General features: G+C 37.6%; 1 protein-coding gene across 2 annotated transcripts in view; it reads left to right on the top strand.

Moving 5' to 3' along the window:
- Positions 1-15,854, top strand: part of LOC131051356 (molybdenum cofactor sulfurase) — a 385,620-nt gene that overhangs the window by 80,520 nt on the left and 289,246 nt on the right. Inside the window, exons 4-6 of one of the 2 annotated variants that reach the window (XM_057985836.2) lie at positions 11,382-11,542; positions 12,292-12,458; positions 12,603-12,732. In XM_057985836.2, coding sequence (XP_057841819.2) covers positions 11,382-11,542; positions 12,292-12,458; positions 12,603-12,732 — 458 coding nt within the window. Of the gene's footprint in view, positions 1-11,362; positions 11,543-12,291; positions 12,459-12,602; positions 12,733-15,854 lie in introns of both variants that reach the window. The other variant, XM_057985837.2, reaches the window with a different exon arrangement.

Genomic DNA, 15,854 nt, shown 5'->3' with positions numbered 1-15,854 from the left:
TTTTGAAGTATGGTAGCCTCAGAAGAACTACCCCTTGCACAAGAGAAGGCATCTCCTTCATACAGGGGCACATCATTGTTTCCACGATAGGTGACCTCCTTCAGGCGTGAGTTGAAACCGAAAGAAAATGCCTCAAACTCACGTAGTGATGAAAAGTATACAATACCTTCTTCTTGACTTGCACAAGGGGGTTCCTTGTGCACATCAAATAGAAAACTTTGAAGCTCAGGTATACTGTCAATTTGAGTAACAAGGGAACTACTTTTTTGACATATATGTTGCTGCTCAACATCACAATCTGTGATACGCTGGTCTCAAGTGAAACATTCAAGCTCAGGTACATTGTCTCTATTGCTAAACGAAACATCTTCACCTTGAATGAAAACTTCATATTCAACATCATCACATTTCGGAACATGGTAGAACCATTATACATCATAATCACGTGAGCTGATACTTAGCTCATCAACACCAACCTTAGATGTATGAGGCACTTAATAAGATCTAAAATCTTCAGATTGCCTCTTCGTTTATGTTTCTTCCTCTTGGAAATCAACTACAATAATCTCAGGCTCATGGCATGATCCGTTCCCCATACTACTTGTAGCAATAACATCATTTTTTGTGGCCTCCTCAACATGTGTAGCAACAACCATATCCTTTGAACATAAAGGAGCATCAATCTCCATCTTATCCTCTAAAAATGGAACAAAAGTAGGTAGGACATCAAAAATATCTCTTCTTCACCATTCTCATCATAGGATGAGATATGTTTTGAATGATCAACATCAAGAGCTGATCTAACTAGTTCCTCCATGTTGTCCTCACATTTTCGCTCAATGCGTGGCTGCTGTAGATAATCTTCAAATTTTTTTCGCAGCAAGTCTGAACCTTGATCTTGTTGAGGGTAAGGGAGCTCACCATTAGTAGACAATACCTCTCTCCCCACATGATGATCAAGCTAATCTTCCTTCCAGACAACAGGTCCACCTTTGAAGAGTGAAATAGTGTCAGGAAAAGGAGATTGATTTGATAGGGGATGTTGCAAGGGAGGTTGTAGAGGGGAAGGCTCCTGTAAAACAATAGCTTGAGATCCTTTGAAACTTGGGATTTTAAACCTAGGAGGTTTATTTTAAGGCTTAGAAGATCTCCCTTGCTTAAAGCTTGGGATTTTAAATTTGGGAACTTTAGGGGTAGAACCCTCCTCTTGTATGAGCTGCATCTCTATAGTTGCTCGCTGCTTAATTTCCTCGTTCCTAGTAGAAGCAAGCTACCTTAAAAGGAAGTCCTCATGTTGTTGTCTTTGGGCTTCTATTTGTTATTGCTGAAGCTGAGCCTAAGCAAGTTGACCTTGCTGTAGACTATACTCCTGCTCCCTCTCATTAGCCTCTAACTGCTCTCGGAAGCTCAACATTATATCCCTGATGCTGACATCTTGTAGGCTTTTCACATTTTGATCGGCATGTTGGAAGGAATTAAAATAGACCTCTCGACGTTGTTGATAAGCATGGTTAGGTTGCCAAGAAGATTGAGCAGGGGTGGGAGGGTGGCAAGCATATTGGATGTGTTGACACCCTATTGCAATGAGGTTGTTTAAGATGAAACTGGGAGTGTTTTGAGTTTGATATTGTTGATGAGAAGGAAAATAACTAGGAGGCTCATGTGATGGATGGGAAAAGAAAGTATTCCCATGATATGTTTTCATTATAAAGCATTCAGAAGAGGTAGAACTTGTTTAATGAAATGCTTAAAAGAGCAAACAAATCTGCTCAACCAGAGATAAAAACATACCAATAGATTCGCAAAACTGATTGTAGAGTCGCCAAGTGCTTGAAAGATGCCTCTCCAAAGTTGAATACACTGAAGAACACACCAAATCTTCAGCTCGATGAAGGATGAGTCCCATTGGGTGTGCCAGAAATTGTTGTCACAAAAGTTCGCACCATTGTTGAGCTATCAACTCAGCAACCTTGTGAAACATGGAAACAACCCCAAAGTGTGGGACCTTGTGCAAAGGGGTTGAATTTGTGGAGAAGGCCGAATTCCATCTCAGTCCAAGTGCAGGTGTTGAACCAACTCAACAATCCAAATTCTGCTTCTAAACCTATCCTAACAACTTGCAGAGGAAAAGCGAAGAAGGAAATGCTAAAATGAAAGGAGGTGATGCAGCAAGATAAGAGATGTTTCTCTCCCCACTCAGAAATGACACAAAGAATCAATCGAAATACCTAGGAGATGCAGAAATGAAAGATCCGCAATGCAATTTCCCCCCAATCTGATCCAAATTAGGAGGTTTTGTGCAATGTTTATTTTTTGATAAGTCTTTGGCCAGCGTATGTTTGGATGGGGTTTGACTAGTTTTTGTTTTTGTTTTGATTGGTTTCGAAGTTTAAGCAAGATTCTTGAATATTGCGTAAAAGAGATTGCTGATTTAACATAACAAAATGCATAACACAGAAGGAAGATAATCAAGAACTTTCATTTCTGCTTAAAAGAACAATGAACATACCATTAACATGTGCTTATAGGCTTGATGTAAAATTCCAGCCAATAAAATTATAGAAATCAACTCCAAATAATGGTAAAACCCTAAATACACTCTAGGGTTTGAAAACCTTCATCCCAAAATGTAGCGGCTGACTAAAATAGAGCTGGAAATAGATAGTAATGACCTCTAGAAGGTCTTCCCTGTAACCCAACTGTAGAAAATCTGCCCTCAAACTGATAGATCTGCTCATAAATCCTCAAAGAAGGGTGCCATATGCACACTGAAGCTGCATTCTGATGGAAATTGATACCTGGAGAGATGGGTTTTTGTACAAATCCCCCAAATCTTCTAGAAGTTGGCATTCCTAGAAGCCCTAAGCTGCTGAAACCCTCATGCAAGTTGCTGATCCGAAAATGGAGAGGTAAGATTGAATCTAAATAATAGACAAAATGTCTTTTTATCTATTTTGGGGTACGATTTGGCCTTAAAACTCATAAAATATCCTTGAGGGCCTAATTTCTCATTGTGAACTTGGCCCCCTTTTAAAAACAACTTAAGTTACTAGGATGGGGGGCACTTTTCACTATTCCTCTTATGTTTCTATGTTACTATTCACTTTTTTACTATTTACATAAGGCCAACTTTATTATTTCAATTTTAATCATGGTTTCAACCCAATCTGAAAGGCCTGAAAAGCTCCTTGCTGAGTTCTGCAACCCCCGGTTGGGTCCCCAAATCACATTGCTGACCTACCGGACCCTAATAGTAGGCCAACCTCCGCTCAAGTCTAAGATGCCTAAGGAAGGGACATTACAGTCCTCCCTTCCCGAGATTGCTTGCCATCAAGCAAACACCAAACAACCCGCTGCTCCACTTTGATTAAAATGCTCAAGCACCACAAACCATGAAGCAACATATTGGAATCCATGTGGAATAATGTACCAAGCAAATCAATACCCGGATCCCATATCAAAATGAAAAATCTGCTGTAGAAGATGAAGTAGGGGAATGCCAAATGATCACCATGAAGTAGCCATACAAGCTTGTAGAATATCAAAACAATGTGAAAGCGAACCCCCACATGCCAATGAACCAACACAAATGGCCACTGAACTTCGCTGTTATAACTTATAACTCTGATCGGCAATATATGAGATATCAAACATGCCAACAAACCAATGCCAATCAACGAAAATCACTCCACACTCCAACTCTATCCCAAAGGTGTAGCTCCAAACATTCCCATACCACTGGGAAACTGATGTAGACAATGAAAAGTCTGGATTTGCCATATGATTCCAACTAGGACAGTCACTAGTCCATAAGGAATCGAAGAATATGAAGTCACCAATCAACAAAGATATCGCTGCCACATCAAGTGAAATAGGTGACAAACTAAAAAATGAAGTATGTATGCCAAGATTGCTCAACACAGACAACTCTCGAGTGGCTGGCCCACTAAGAAAGTCATGAACCAAATCACTATCATCACTGAGAGAATGAGCAAATATGTCAACTGGAAATTCTGAATTAAGCAACTCATGTCTCTCATCATCAAATGAATGGTGAACATCACAAACATGTTGAAGATTGATCTTGGCTTGTTGAGCCAATAAATTGGCTTGCCTTGCCCTTTCTAGCCAATCATCTTTCATCATTTGGGTCTGAGTTATATCAGCTGCTCTAAAGTATCTAAACCCAGTCCTAAAATGAGATATACCATGTGACTTATCATGACCAAAGCATTCTTCATTAGTACAGGAGCGCCCGCGTCATGAAAAAGGGGAGGATGAATCACTGCTGTTATAAGTCAGAGAATGAGGACTGAATTTTTCCCTTGTATTCATACCTTTGGAGTCATCAAGCATATTGGCTACATCAAGGGCTGGTTTTAAAGATGTACCCACTAAAGTTACCAAATGATGATGCAATTCCTTTGCTACCAATGAATTTTCTGAATGTATACCTTTATTAAGTCCCATTGCCAAGCATGAAGTATCATCACATGAAGATATTATACCGCCGCTAGCACCATGTACCAAGGTTGCCATGTCATGAGTATAAGGAGACATGTTGCTGCTGCAATAAAGGGAATAATCCGATTTATCCCCATACCTCCAATTGGTATTATCATCATCAAAGTATGCTTGCATACACTTGGCTGCCACAATTTTTGGGTTATCGTTATTGGTAGCCTTCAACACAATTTGTTTACTTCCATGGGTAAACTCAAGTTCCATGTTGTCTTCTTCCTTAACCAAATATGCCTTTGAAGTTTGATCAAGGAATGATATTGTTATGAAACAAAGGCACAATGTCGAACCTTGCATGCAATGGGGTTCTTTAATTATTATCACATGCTCTTGCATAACAAGATGAATGAAACCATGTAAAAATGGGAGATGGTTAATCATCGACATGAGACCCACCTTTGTTTTGTACCTTCCAAGTTTGCCTTCATAAATGCTTTCAGAGCCTGCTGTCCAAAGGTGTGTGACATACTGAAAACTACCCTCATGACCTGTCAAATTTATCACCTCAAGGCTGCTGTTATAAATTAGACCAGCAACTACTAAAGTGGCGTCAATGATTTCTGTATACCCATGCATAAGAAAAAAACCCATCTCATACACCTTATCTATCGAGTAAATGTGTCTCTGCACACTCCAATCTAACCCATAAACTGATGTAGATCCAAACAATTCTGAAAATATAGTGAACAGCCATGTACGACAACCACTTGTCACTAAATAACCCATGTCAGTCAACCAATAAACAGTTGTACAGTCGTAAGAATTACGTGCCAACATTAAATTTGCAATGTAGATGTCGTCCTTAACACCCAAAAGTAATTCATGAGTGGCTGATCCTCTAAGACTAACACCCATAAATTCACGCTCATTCATATCGTTGTCAACATCAACTATAAACTCAGAATTATAGAAGTCTTGCTTCTCAATATGTATGGAATGGTGTATGTCACGAACTTCTTTGCACTGATTTATTACTGTTGTTCTAAAATAAACAAATTCAATCCTCTCGGAAGAAGCATCATAAAAATAACCATGCATCATGTATACCAACATTTGAAAACTTAATTTCACTAATTACTCCATGAATAGGAGTTGCAAATTTATGTAAAGGAAAGAGTATAATGCTGCTTTGCTTAATGAGAGATTTAGAACTGATTGTGCCCTTTCTTTCATTACCTTGGTAAACTTCAATGCATGAGTTCACTTGCATAGTCTTGGCACACCAATCTTGTAGCATATCAAGTCTTGAAACTATGACATCCTTATACTCAATCAAAGTGTCAACATCATAAAGGTGAGGCATCAACATACCAATCGATTTATGTTCTTCTCTAACTGCTGTTATAAAATTAGGTCATTGGTAAGTAGAAGTTCCCACTATTGCCTTATGCTCATTTATTCTCCCATGAATGTCTACCATGCTACATTTCTTGTCACCACTATCCCTCTTGGATTTGTGCCCATGTGATGTCACAATATTGCTGTCCTGACTCAAAGAACCAGAATTATGCTCATACCTTTCCAAGGTGTCTTTATTGCTCTTTCTTGTATCTTTTTTGAGGGAAGATGGTTCCTCCATGAGTGCTGGCCTATGAGGTGTGACCTGCTGCAAGTAACATAAATTTATAGCTGCTAAAGCTGATCTGTCTTTCATTACTAACCAACTCTATGGTATAGTATGCAAAACAAGCCAAACATTATCAAATTGTAAGATCTTACTATTAGGGAATCTCTTAGTCTCTACAGTCAGCTGTTTGAGACAAAATGCCTCATATGATCTTAGTAATTGTTCTTTAATTGTGGATGATGCATGTTCAATGAAAACGGAATCAATAATGTTTCCTTCTACACAAATAGGTATAAAACTAGTGGCTGGTTCACCAAGTGTGTGTCCATTATCATCATAGTTTTGAACCTTGAAAGAACTCTCTAAAAGAGGAAACTCATGATTCTCATAATGCAAACCAGATAAACATACTGAATTTTCTGAATTATACCCCTTCTCTTGTTCACACACAACAACATGTTCTTCTTGTTTGTTTATCTCGAGAAGATCTTCCTTTGCATACTCCACTTGTATACATTCTTCTCTTGGAAGAAATAATGATCTAATGTATGATTTCCTTTGTTTCCTTGCATTATCTAGCTGGTTGCATAGTTCTTTGACCTCTTGTAACTTGTAAGTGCTGTCTTGCTTGGGCAGCAAGCATCTTTGCCTTCTTAGCTCTTTCTAACCACCCATCACACATATCTTGTGTCCTTTTAACATCTTTCATGGTATTATGTACAAGGTTAGAACCTTTGTGGCTTGAATCCACAATATATACTTCATGTTTGACTCCCAAATCTAGAGTGCCATGTTTTGATTTTTCTTCATGTGTAGGAATTTTGTCATCATGGGAATGAACTATCACACTAGATGATGCATTGTGATTACCTAAAGAATCCATACCATCATTATCCATACTAATCTCATGCCATACATCAAGGGAAGCCATGCTTATCTCTCCTATAGAGTCTTCTTGTGGATCTTCACGCAAAGGTGATGAAGCCTCATGTGAGTCATTCCCCAATGCTATGCTTTTGTCTTCATGAACCAGATTTGCATGCTTATCAAATTCTTCATGTAGATTTTTGCATACTTCATTTGAATAATTTTTCGTCTTACATTGCGGATTTGAACTTATAGATACCAACTCATCATCATCCTCTTTGGGTATATCCATAAATTGTGTGAAGGAAAGGAGGTCACGTATCTTCTTAGGAAGGGAGCAATACTTATGAGAGCTGTTCATACTTGCATCAGTTGCTGCCAATGCATGAGGTCTCTTAATTGACCTTGTAGATGGAGATGAACCATTAGTGTGCCTAATTTTCCTTGAAAGGGAATCTTCAACATGCTGCAATTTTCGAAGTATCTTCTGTTGTGAATGGTAAAGGTCCCTCAACATTTGTCCCTCAACATTTGTTCCCTGCTAGGCACCTTTCCCATTGTTCCCATTTAGCTGTCCACAATCACAAGTCAAACCAAAATGAGGTGAAAACAACTGATCTTTACCCAATAGGCTGGCAAGATCATGGCTCTGATACATTGAAAGATCCCCAATCCAATTTTCACCCAATCTGATCCAAATTAGGAGGTTTTATGCAATGTTTAATTGCTGATAAGTCTTTGGCCAGCGTATGTTTGGATGGGGTTTGACTGGTTTTTGTTTTGATTGGTTTTGAAGTTTAAGCAAGATTCTTGAATATTATGTAAAGAGATTGCTGATTTAACATAACAAAATGCATAATATAGAAGGAAGATAATCAAGAACTTTCATTTTTGCTTAAAAGAACAATGAACATACCATTAACATGTGCTCATATGTCTGATGTAAAATTCCAGCCAATAAAATTATAGAAATCAGCTCCAAATAATGGTATAACCCTAAATACACTCTAGGGTTTGAAAACCTTCATCCCAAAATGTAGCGGTTTAACATGTGCTCATAGGTTTGATGTAAATACACTCTAGGGTTTGAAAACCTTCATCCCAAAATGTAGCGGCTGACTAAAATAGAGCTGGAAATAGATAGTAATGACCTCTAGAAGGTCTGCCCTGTAACCAATTGTAGAAAATCTGCCCTCAAACTGATAGATCTGTTCTTAAATCCTCAAAGAAGACTGCCATATGCACACTGAAGCTGTATTCTGATGGAAACTGATACCCGGAGAGATGGGTTTTCGTCCAAATGCCCCAAATCTTCCAGAAGTTGGTGTTCATGGAAGCCCAAAGCTACTGAAACTGTAATGTCCCCACCTTTTTAGCATCTCAGTGGAGTTCTTAGCCTTATATTCTCCGAAGGCTAAGTGGAGAAATAAGGAGAAATTGATTAAATTAATTTCTTATTAAGTCATTAAATAAAATAAAATAAAAAAAGGTGACTTTATATTTAATTAATTTAATTAAAAGTGACTTAAGTGATTTATTTAAATATTTTAATGTTATTATAAAGTTATAAAGTAACTTTATAATAATAAAGTCACTTTAATATTATAATGTGTGAATATGTCTTTAATCCCACATTGGCCAAGAAAGTGTTCGAGCTCTCATAAGAAAGAATAAAAAGGGACTTAAGAGCTCATTTTATATGATCCATCCAGAGAATTGATATTTGTTTGTTATGAACTTGGGAGAAGAAGCCAAGGGTTTCTAATTCAGTCAGCCATTGGAGAGCGACAATTCTTCAGTGTTGCAACCATTTGAGGTGGTGAAATATCCACTGAATTTGGCATATCAGGAGAGCTTCATTTTGGAGTTCTATTTGGGCTTTAAAAAGAAGGGAAGACATCTAGGGTATGTAGTTTTTCGAATATATATCAATTGCAGACTTACAGTTTCATTTGGCAGCCATTAAAAATCAGAATTGAAGCAATCATTTCAAGATACAATTGCTGCTACAGTACCCGCGCTATAGTAGACGCTACAGTACTCGCGCTACAGTAGACGCTACAGTACTCGCGCTAGTAATCCGTGAATAGTGAAACGCTACAGTGGCGTGAATAGTGACGTGCTACAGTACTAAGAAATCAAGCATTTAATTGGCAAATTATTCGTAGCTACAGCAGGAACGTGTTTAATTGGCAGTCCATTGAAGAGTGGAGACCATCATTTGCAGCAAGCATTTTACATATCAGGTTCTCTAATTTTGCTGTCATAAGGTTTGGAAATTACATGTTATACCTTTGTAACTATTTGGTGTGAGAATAACTAATAAAAACTTCATTATGCTGCTGCCACATAATTTCTAGTTTGCATGCCAAGTGTTTGATGATTTGTCAAGCAGCTGTAGTTGTTATTTTTAGTTACTTATATGCATCAAAATCAATTGGCATATCATTTCTATGACATTGTTAGTCAATCTTTCATGGTTAGAGGCATTCAAAACATTAATTGCAGTGTACAAGACCCAAACAATACAACAGAAAACTCATAACAGCAAGTACAGACTTTGCAAGACAAGTGTTTGACAAAATTCCCAAGGGTAGAAATCAATGATTTAAGGGCAAAGTTAGTAAGGGTTCTTACAAAAACCCTCATGCAAGCTGCTGATCCGAAAATGGAGAGGTAAGAATGAATCCAAATAATAGACAAAATGCCTTTTTATCTATTTTGGGGTTACTATTTGGCCTTAAAATCATAAAATATCCTTGAGGGTCTAATTTCTCATTGTGAACTTGGCCCCCTTTTAAAAAACGACTTAAGTTACTAGGATGGGGGGCACTTTTCACTATTCCTCTTATGTTTCTCTATTACTATTCACTTTTTACTATTTACATAAGGCAGACTTTAATATTTCAATTTTAATCATGGCTTCAACCCCAAAACTCTAATCTGAAAGGTCCGAAAAGCTCCCTACTGAGTTCTACGACCCCCGGTTGGGTCCCCAACCACACTGTTGACCTACCGGACCCTAATAGTAGGCCAACCTCCGCTCAAGTCTAAGATGCCTAAGAAAGGGAAATTACAACAAACTTCAGTTGCATGAATGACCCCAAATGCATGTATGAAGGTTAGAATTTGCTGAATGTGAAAGGGGAAAAGGTTTTCCACAAGTCACACTCATAAACAAGTTAGAATTTTGGTAATTTTCTCCCCTCTAGGTCTTACATAGTGTATACCTGAAATACAAGACCCTAGATGCCGTGCTTGTAGTTCCTAATGGAATTGCAAGCAAGGTTTCCACTACATGCGCTTCAACTTATCCCCTATGACCTCCTGCAACCTTAGTAACATTGTCAATTAGGTCAACATAGCAACTCAGCAGCCTGAACCTTCTCTCACTAGCAAAGGCTAACGACTACGACTACCACCAAGCTTGAAGATGACCTAACTAAGACACGTAAGCGTAGCAAAAAGTGAGGGTCCCCATTTGGAGTGGGCAATGTGTGAAAATGTCACAATAGTATGTATATATGATTTTTGTATGATGAACCCAAAATGAACCAAACCCCAAAAAATTTAGCCACATTGACAAACTTAATCTGAAAACATGAAGCAAGTTTCGAACCAGAACCAACAATTTAGGTTGAGAGCTAACACAATTGAAAATATTATGAATATATCTGATGTTTCAAAGGTTTCTTTATTTCTTTTAGAACTAGATTTTTCTATGCATTTGCAATTACATCATTTTTATTAAATTGTATTATTGTTGATAACACTCTTGTGCTTGTTATATTGAGTTGGTAATTTATATTGGGCAATTGAGTGAGTGGACCAGAGTTCAAAGGAATGTAAGATAGATCCATTGGCCCAAAAGGTCATGTTTATCTTTTAAATTTTTATCAAATTATTGGTTTTGTGTGATGTTATAACTGGTCAACTATAATTGCTGTATCCTAACTTAATTACATTAAAACTATCTTTAATATAGAAATACTAATGCTTGTTCTAATTTGTATTTGAATTAGATAACTCCAACACAAATATGCTCACAGTAAAGCCTATTCTGCAATCTTTCAAAATAACTAATGATTTAATACAAATAGTTGCATAGCAAAACATTTTCGAGAAAATGGAAATAAAATCCATTTTCAGGTTGAGAGAGGATAATATATATCAATATTTTTTCTTTAAGTTCTCTTTAAATGTTTCAATCAATTATTCGTTCCAGTTTCAGCTTCATTGATTTTTAATCTATATTTGTTGGTGTGATTTTTATGGGATGTTTTTTCATCTTAGAACATCAAAGAAATGCCTAGAATTGTTCGAAGTTTCCACTGGACAAATTGTATTTAGCATTTATATTTGAGTGCACCGTCTCATATAGTTATTGCAATTATGGTGTGTTGACAGGGTGGCACTGATTTTACAGGTTCTGGCTTATTGTAATGCTTCACCAAAAGATTACAAATGCATTTTTACTTCTGGCGCTACAGCAGCCCTTAAGTTAGTTGGAGAGACATTTCCTTGGAGTAGTAGTAGTAATTACATGTACACCATGGAAAACCATAATAGTGTACTTGGGATCCGAGAGTATCCTTTTTCCAATAGCATGTACTTGTAGTGAGCAATGACAAGACAATCTTGGTTTGGCAATATATTTGTGACGGGAAAATGTAATTTTGTTTTAGTACTTGTTTTCATTCTATTTTAAATTACTTGGTAGCATGGTTTGATAATTTGACTTCAGGGCTTCTCTTTGCACAATTAAAATATATTATTTAATTTTGGTGTAAAACTAAATTGATGCTAAAGTCCGCGCTGAGGTTTCAAAGAATGAAAGAATGAAAGAAGGAAATTATATTAGTTTCCTTGAGTTTGCAACATAATTCAATGGAACTCATAATTACAGGCAAAAATGATAGCAAAAGGGGGACTACCTAAAGTATCTGTGTACAGATTGAGAATAAAAAATAAATGATAGTAATTTGTGAGATGCTTTGAGAACATGTTTAACCATTTTAATTTTTTACAAGTTCCAGAATGGTCTCTTGGCTAAGTCATCAGTTGAGCTCTGTTTAAGCTATCAATATATCATCTATTCTTGCTCATTGATATTAGATCCAAATAAACATACCAAATTTTGCATTCTTCATGGTAGATTGGTTTAGTTGTCTGCCTCTATGTGCGTATTGAAAATGCAATATTTGCTCTATTGTTTACTTTATGCTAGTCTCTTTATTTTGTACTGGAATAGAATCTGATTATTGAACTTTTGAAGAAATGAAGCATGCACCATACCTATTTTAATACCCTAAAATCCATCCTTAGCTAGCAACAAGATATGCTCTCAACCAAGGTGCCACTGCTATTGCTGTAGATATTGAAGACATGAATTGGGATTCCATAAATCAAGAATCTGAATTTGGTTGCAATAGACTGCCAAACTTCAAATTCCACAGCCAACAGAGGCGTTCTAAGCAACAATCTCAGAATGAAATGTTAAATAGTAAGATACTGAGATATGTTGTTGAATATCATTTCTTATGATGAAATTACTCAGCAGTTATGTATGTGAAGTAGAAAGCTACTGAAATTAATTTTAATGCCAAATGAAGATTCTGATGGTCTTGGTGTTTGCTTGCATTTGCAGAAGACGTTTATCACTTATTTGCTTTTCCATTGGAATGTAATTTCTCTGGAGCAAGGTTTAACCTGAACTTGGTAAAGACAATTCAGGAAGGTAGACATGTGGAAGGCATGGAGTCAGCTGCCATTTGTAGGTTGTGCTCCAGCAGTTGTTTTCTTTTTGCATCAATCCATCATGAAATAATGTGAATAAAAATATGATGCATGCACATAAGCACATTTTTTTTTTGTAAATGTAAGACAGAATACGTGTATTTTCTTCATTATTTTCTTCTCTGGATATATAATTTCATTTGAATTGCTCCAAGAAGACTTGAAATCTGTAAGGAAGTGAATGTGTTACGGTCAATGTTATCTTATCGCCTAGAATTTAAGTTACTAGTTTGGGTATTGGTATTTGGATACAACACATCATTTAGTGGAGTTGGGTTTGCTTTGGGTTCACCTATAGAATTTGTAGAAAAAACATATAAAAATCATAAATATATATTATATACACATTGCCTTTTAATTCTTGTACTTGTGTCTTGTTGATGTGTTTTTCATGCACATGCGAACACAGAATAGAATACCAAGGTATCTTATCCTCTCTTGAACAAAGTTTCCCGATTGTTGAAAATCTCGCCGAAGGATCAATCGGAGTAACTCCAAGGTTCTGATATGTAGGTTCTCTACGTGTGGATAAGCTTCTCGTGGTATGATGTGATTTTGCTGGAATCACAAGGGGACTTACACTTGATGACCCGAGCGTCTGATTTGCTGGAATCACAAGTCTTATTTACTAACTGGAAGATAAAGAAATGGCAAAAGACACAGGATTCAGGAAGTCTACTCTAAGACCTAGAATGCGAGAAGATGGATGAATGACGAGGTGGAGTCCTATTGGGCTGGGTCTCACCATCAGGTTGAAAAATTCAACACCAACTCAGTGCGATCTTCTATGGGATCTTTCAAATATGTCCAAATCGTACACCATTAGATACTGATCACCATTCAAGATAATGCGTGAACAACATAGGTGTTATGACTCGGGATTAAGCTCGTTTTATGCCAGTTGACCACGCAAGGCGCTCTTACAGTCAGCAAAAGGCTAGTGGTTTGGACTAGGTGGATTCCATGCGAGTGCATTCAATATCTTCTTTCATTTAATTATCTATCATCTAAAATGAAGATTCAACAAGAGACCATGCATATTGCAAAGAAACAACACACTTCACCATAACTTCAATGAAAATGGAGTTTATTTACAATCAATGGCAACAATTTCTTGCCTTGTCCTCCTAATCTACTCTAATTGCTATTCTATCAACTGACTATTCACTATTTCTAACTATTCACCCACTATTAACTATTAACCTTTATAAATGAGGAGCCAGGGCTTTATATAGAGAACCCTTTACAAACAGACGGCTTTGATTGACTTAGAATCAATGGCTAGGATTACAAGATAGAAACCCTAATTAGGGTTTGTTACAACAAACCTCCTTAGCCAATTAGAAAATTACATTCCAAGGGTGAGGACCAATAGGAAGCAGGGGTAGGTACATCAAAGTTTGTACCGCCTCCAATAAATTAGGTACATTGAATCTGGTCATGCTGAGGTGGACCAATCTGACTGGAGGAATGATGACTGGGATGCCACCTTGTCTAGTACTTGTTCGTTCCTCTTTTAATATTCAATTTGATGATGCTGAAAAGTTAACTTTGATTAACTCTTCTGAAACTATCTGCTTCTTCAACGTACCCTTGTATTGACCTTGGTTGATCCTCCTCTGTCTTTAATGTGCTTGATGAACGGTGTGCCTTTCTTTGACTCCCATGTGTCTGATGAGGTTTCCTGATTGTCAAGTCGTCCTTCTCCGGAAGTACACCTCACCTTGAAGTGCTGGCAAAGCCTTTCTTTGTTATCTTGTGGTAGAATGAGGTCTTGAGGCTAACTTGAACTCCTTGAACACTCCTAGTCATCCAATGCCTCAAAGCACCTTGAGTCTTCCCCTTCTGCTTCTGGAACGTCCTTGATGATGGACTGGAAGTGGTCGTCCATGACCTGGCCTGGTCTTCTTCCATCTGCAAAATAAACCAAGGATGATTAAGGACACATAATAAATTCATTCAACATAGCATTTTCTACCTTAAAACATCAACAAGAGTTATCAAAATGAAGTTCGCTTGAGATCCTTCCCAGGGACACGCCCCATAAAATTTCGCTTTGGACCCTGGCCAAGGACAGGACCTATAAGGGATTTCGCCCTGGACCCTTTAGAAAGGTCAAGAGCGAAATTTGCATTCCAGGACAATTATATCACTCCTTTACTCCAAAAGTCCTCCCAAGGCAAGCATATGCTTAGTTTTCTCTTCTCCAAAGCCTAGGGATCCATTTCCTGACATTGGTTATGGGCAAGTTAGGTGAAATTAAGAATTTCGCTCTGGACACTTTGGAAGGGTCAGGAGCGAAATTGAAGCTTTAGACTTATTTCTTGACTTCCTTCACTGCAATTTACCTAACAAGGCAGGAATACCTCATTCCACCTTCAACCATGCCATAGGAATCAATGTTTTTGCTTCACTCAAGGAGAAAATGGTTGATTTGGAGAATTTCACTCTAGACCCTTTAGAAGGGTCAGGAGCGACTTTCTCGCTTTGCTTGTTTTCCTTCACTCAACTCCATTTCTTCCACTTTGTTATTACTTGATTCTCCATTTGAATCCTTCTCTCAAATTAACAACACTTGGCCTAAAAAATGGCTAATAAGGAGAACTTTGCCAAAAAGCATGGCTAGGGATAGGACCTATTTAGGATTTCGCCCTGGACCCTCTGGAAGGGTCAGGCGCGAAAGCCTTCTCCTCGCCTAAAATCTTCATCTTTGGAGGCGACAATCCATTCAAGGGCAATCCTAGGGGCATCTCCCAACTTCTTCCACCTTGGTCTAGGCTTAGCTTGGCATAAAAATGAAAGGAAAAGGTAGTTTTAAGGAATTTCGCTCAGGACTCTTTGGAAGGGTCAGGAGCGAAATTCATGATTTGGCTCAATTCCTTCAAATTTGATAATCCCTAGCAAGTCAAAGTCACACCGAAGGACACTTCCAATCCTAATTCACCTTGAACCACCCTAGACTTGGCATAAAATTGAGGGAAAAGAGTGGTTTTGGGAAATTTCGCTCTGGACCCTTTGGAAGGGTCAGGAGCGAATTTCTCATTCTAGACTCGACTCTTCATCTTTTCAATCCCAATCTTATTTGCAAGGTAAAGTTCCATCA

Source organism: Cryptomeria japonica, chromosome 11 (genome assembly GCF_030272615.1).
Source record: "Cryptomeria japonica chromosome 11, Sugi_1.0, whole genome shotgun sequence".
NCBI classification, from domain to species: Eukaryota; Viridiplantae; Streptophyta; class Pinopsida; order Cupressales; family Cupressaceae; genus Cryptomeria; species Cryptomeria japonica.
This window is presented reverse-complemented; position numbering and strand designations above follow the sequence as displayed.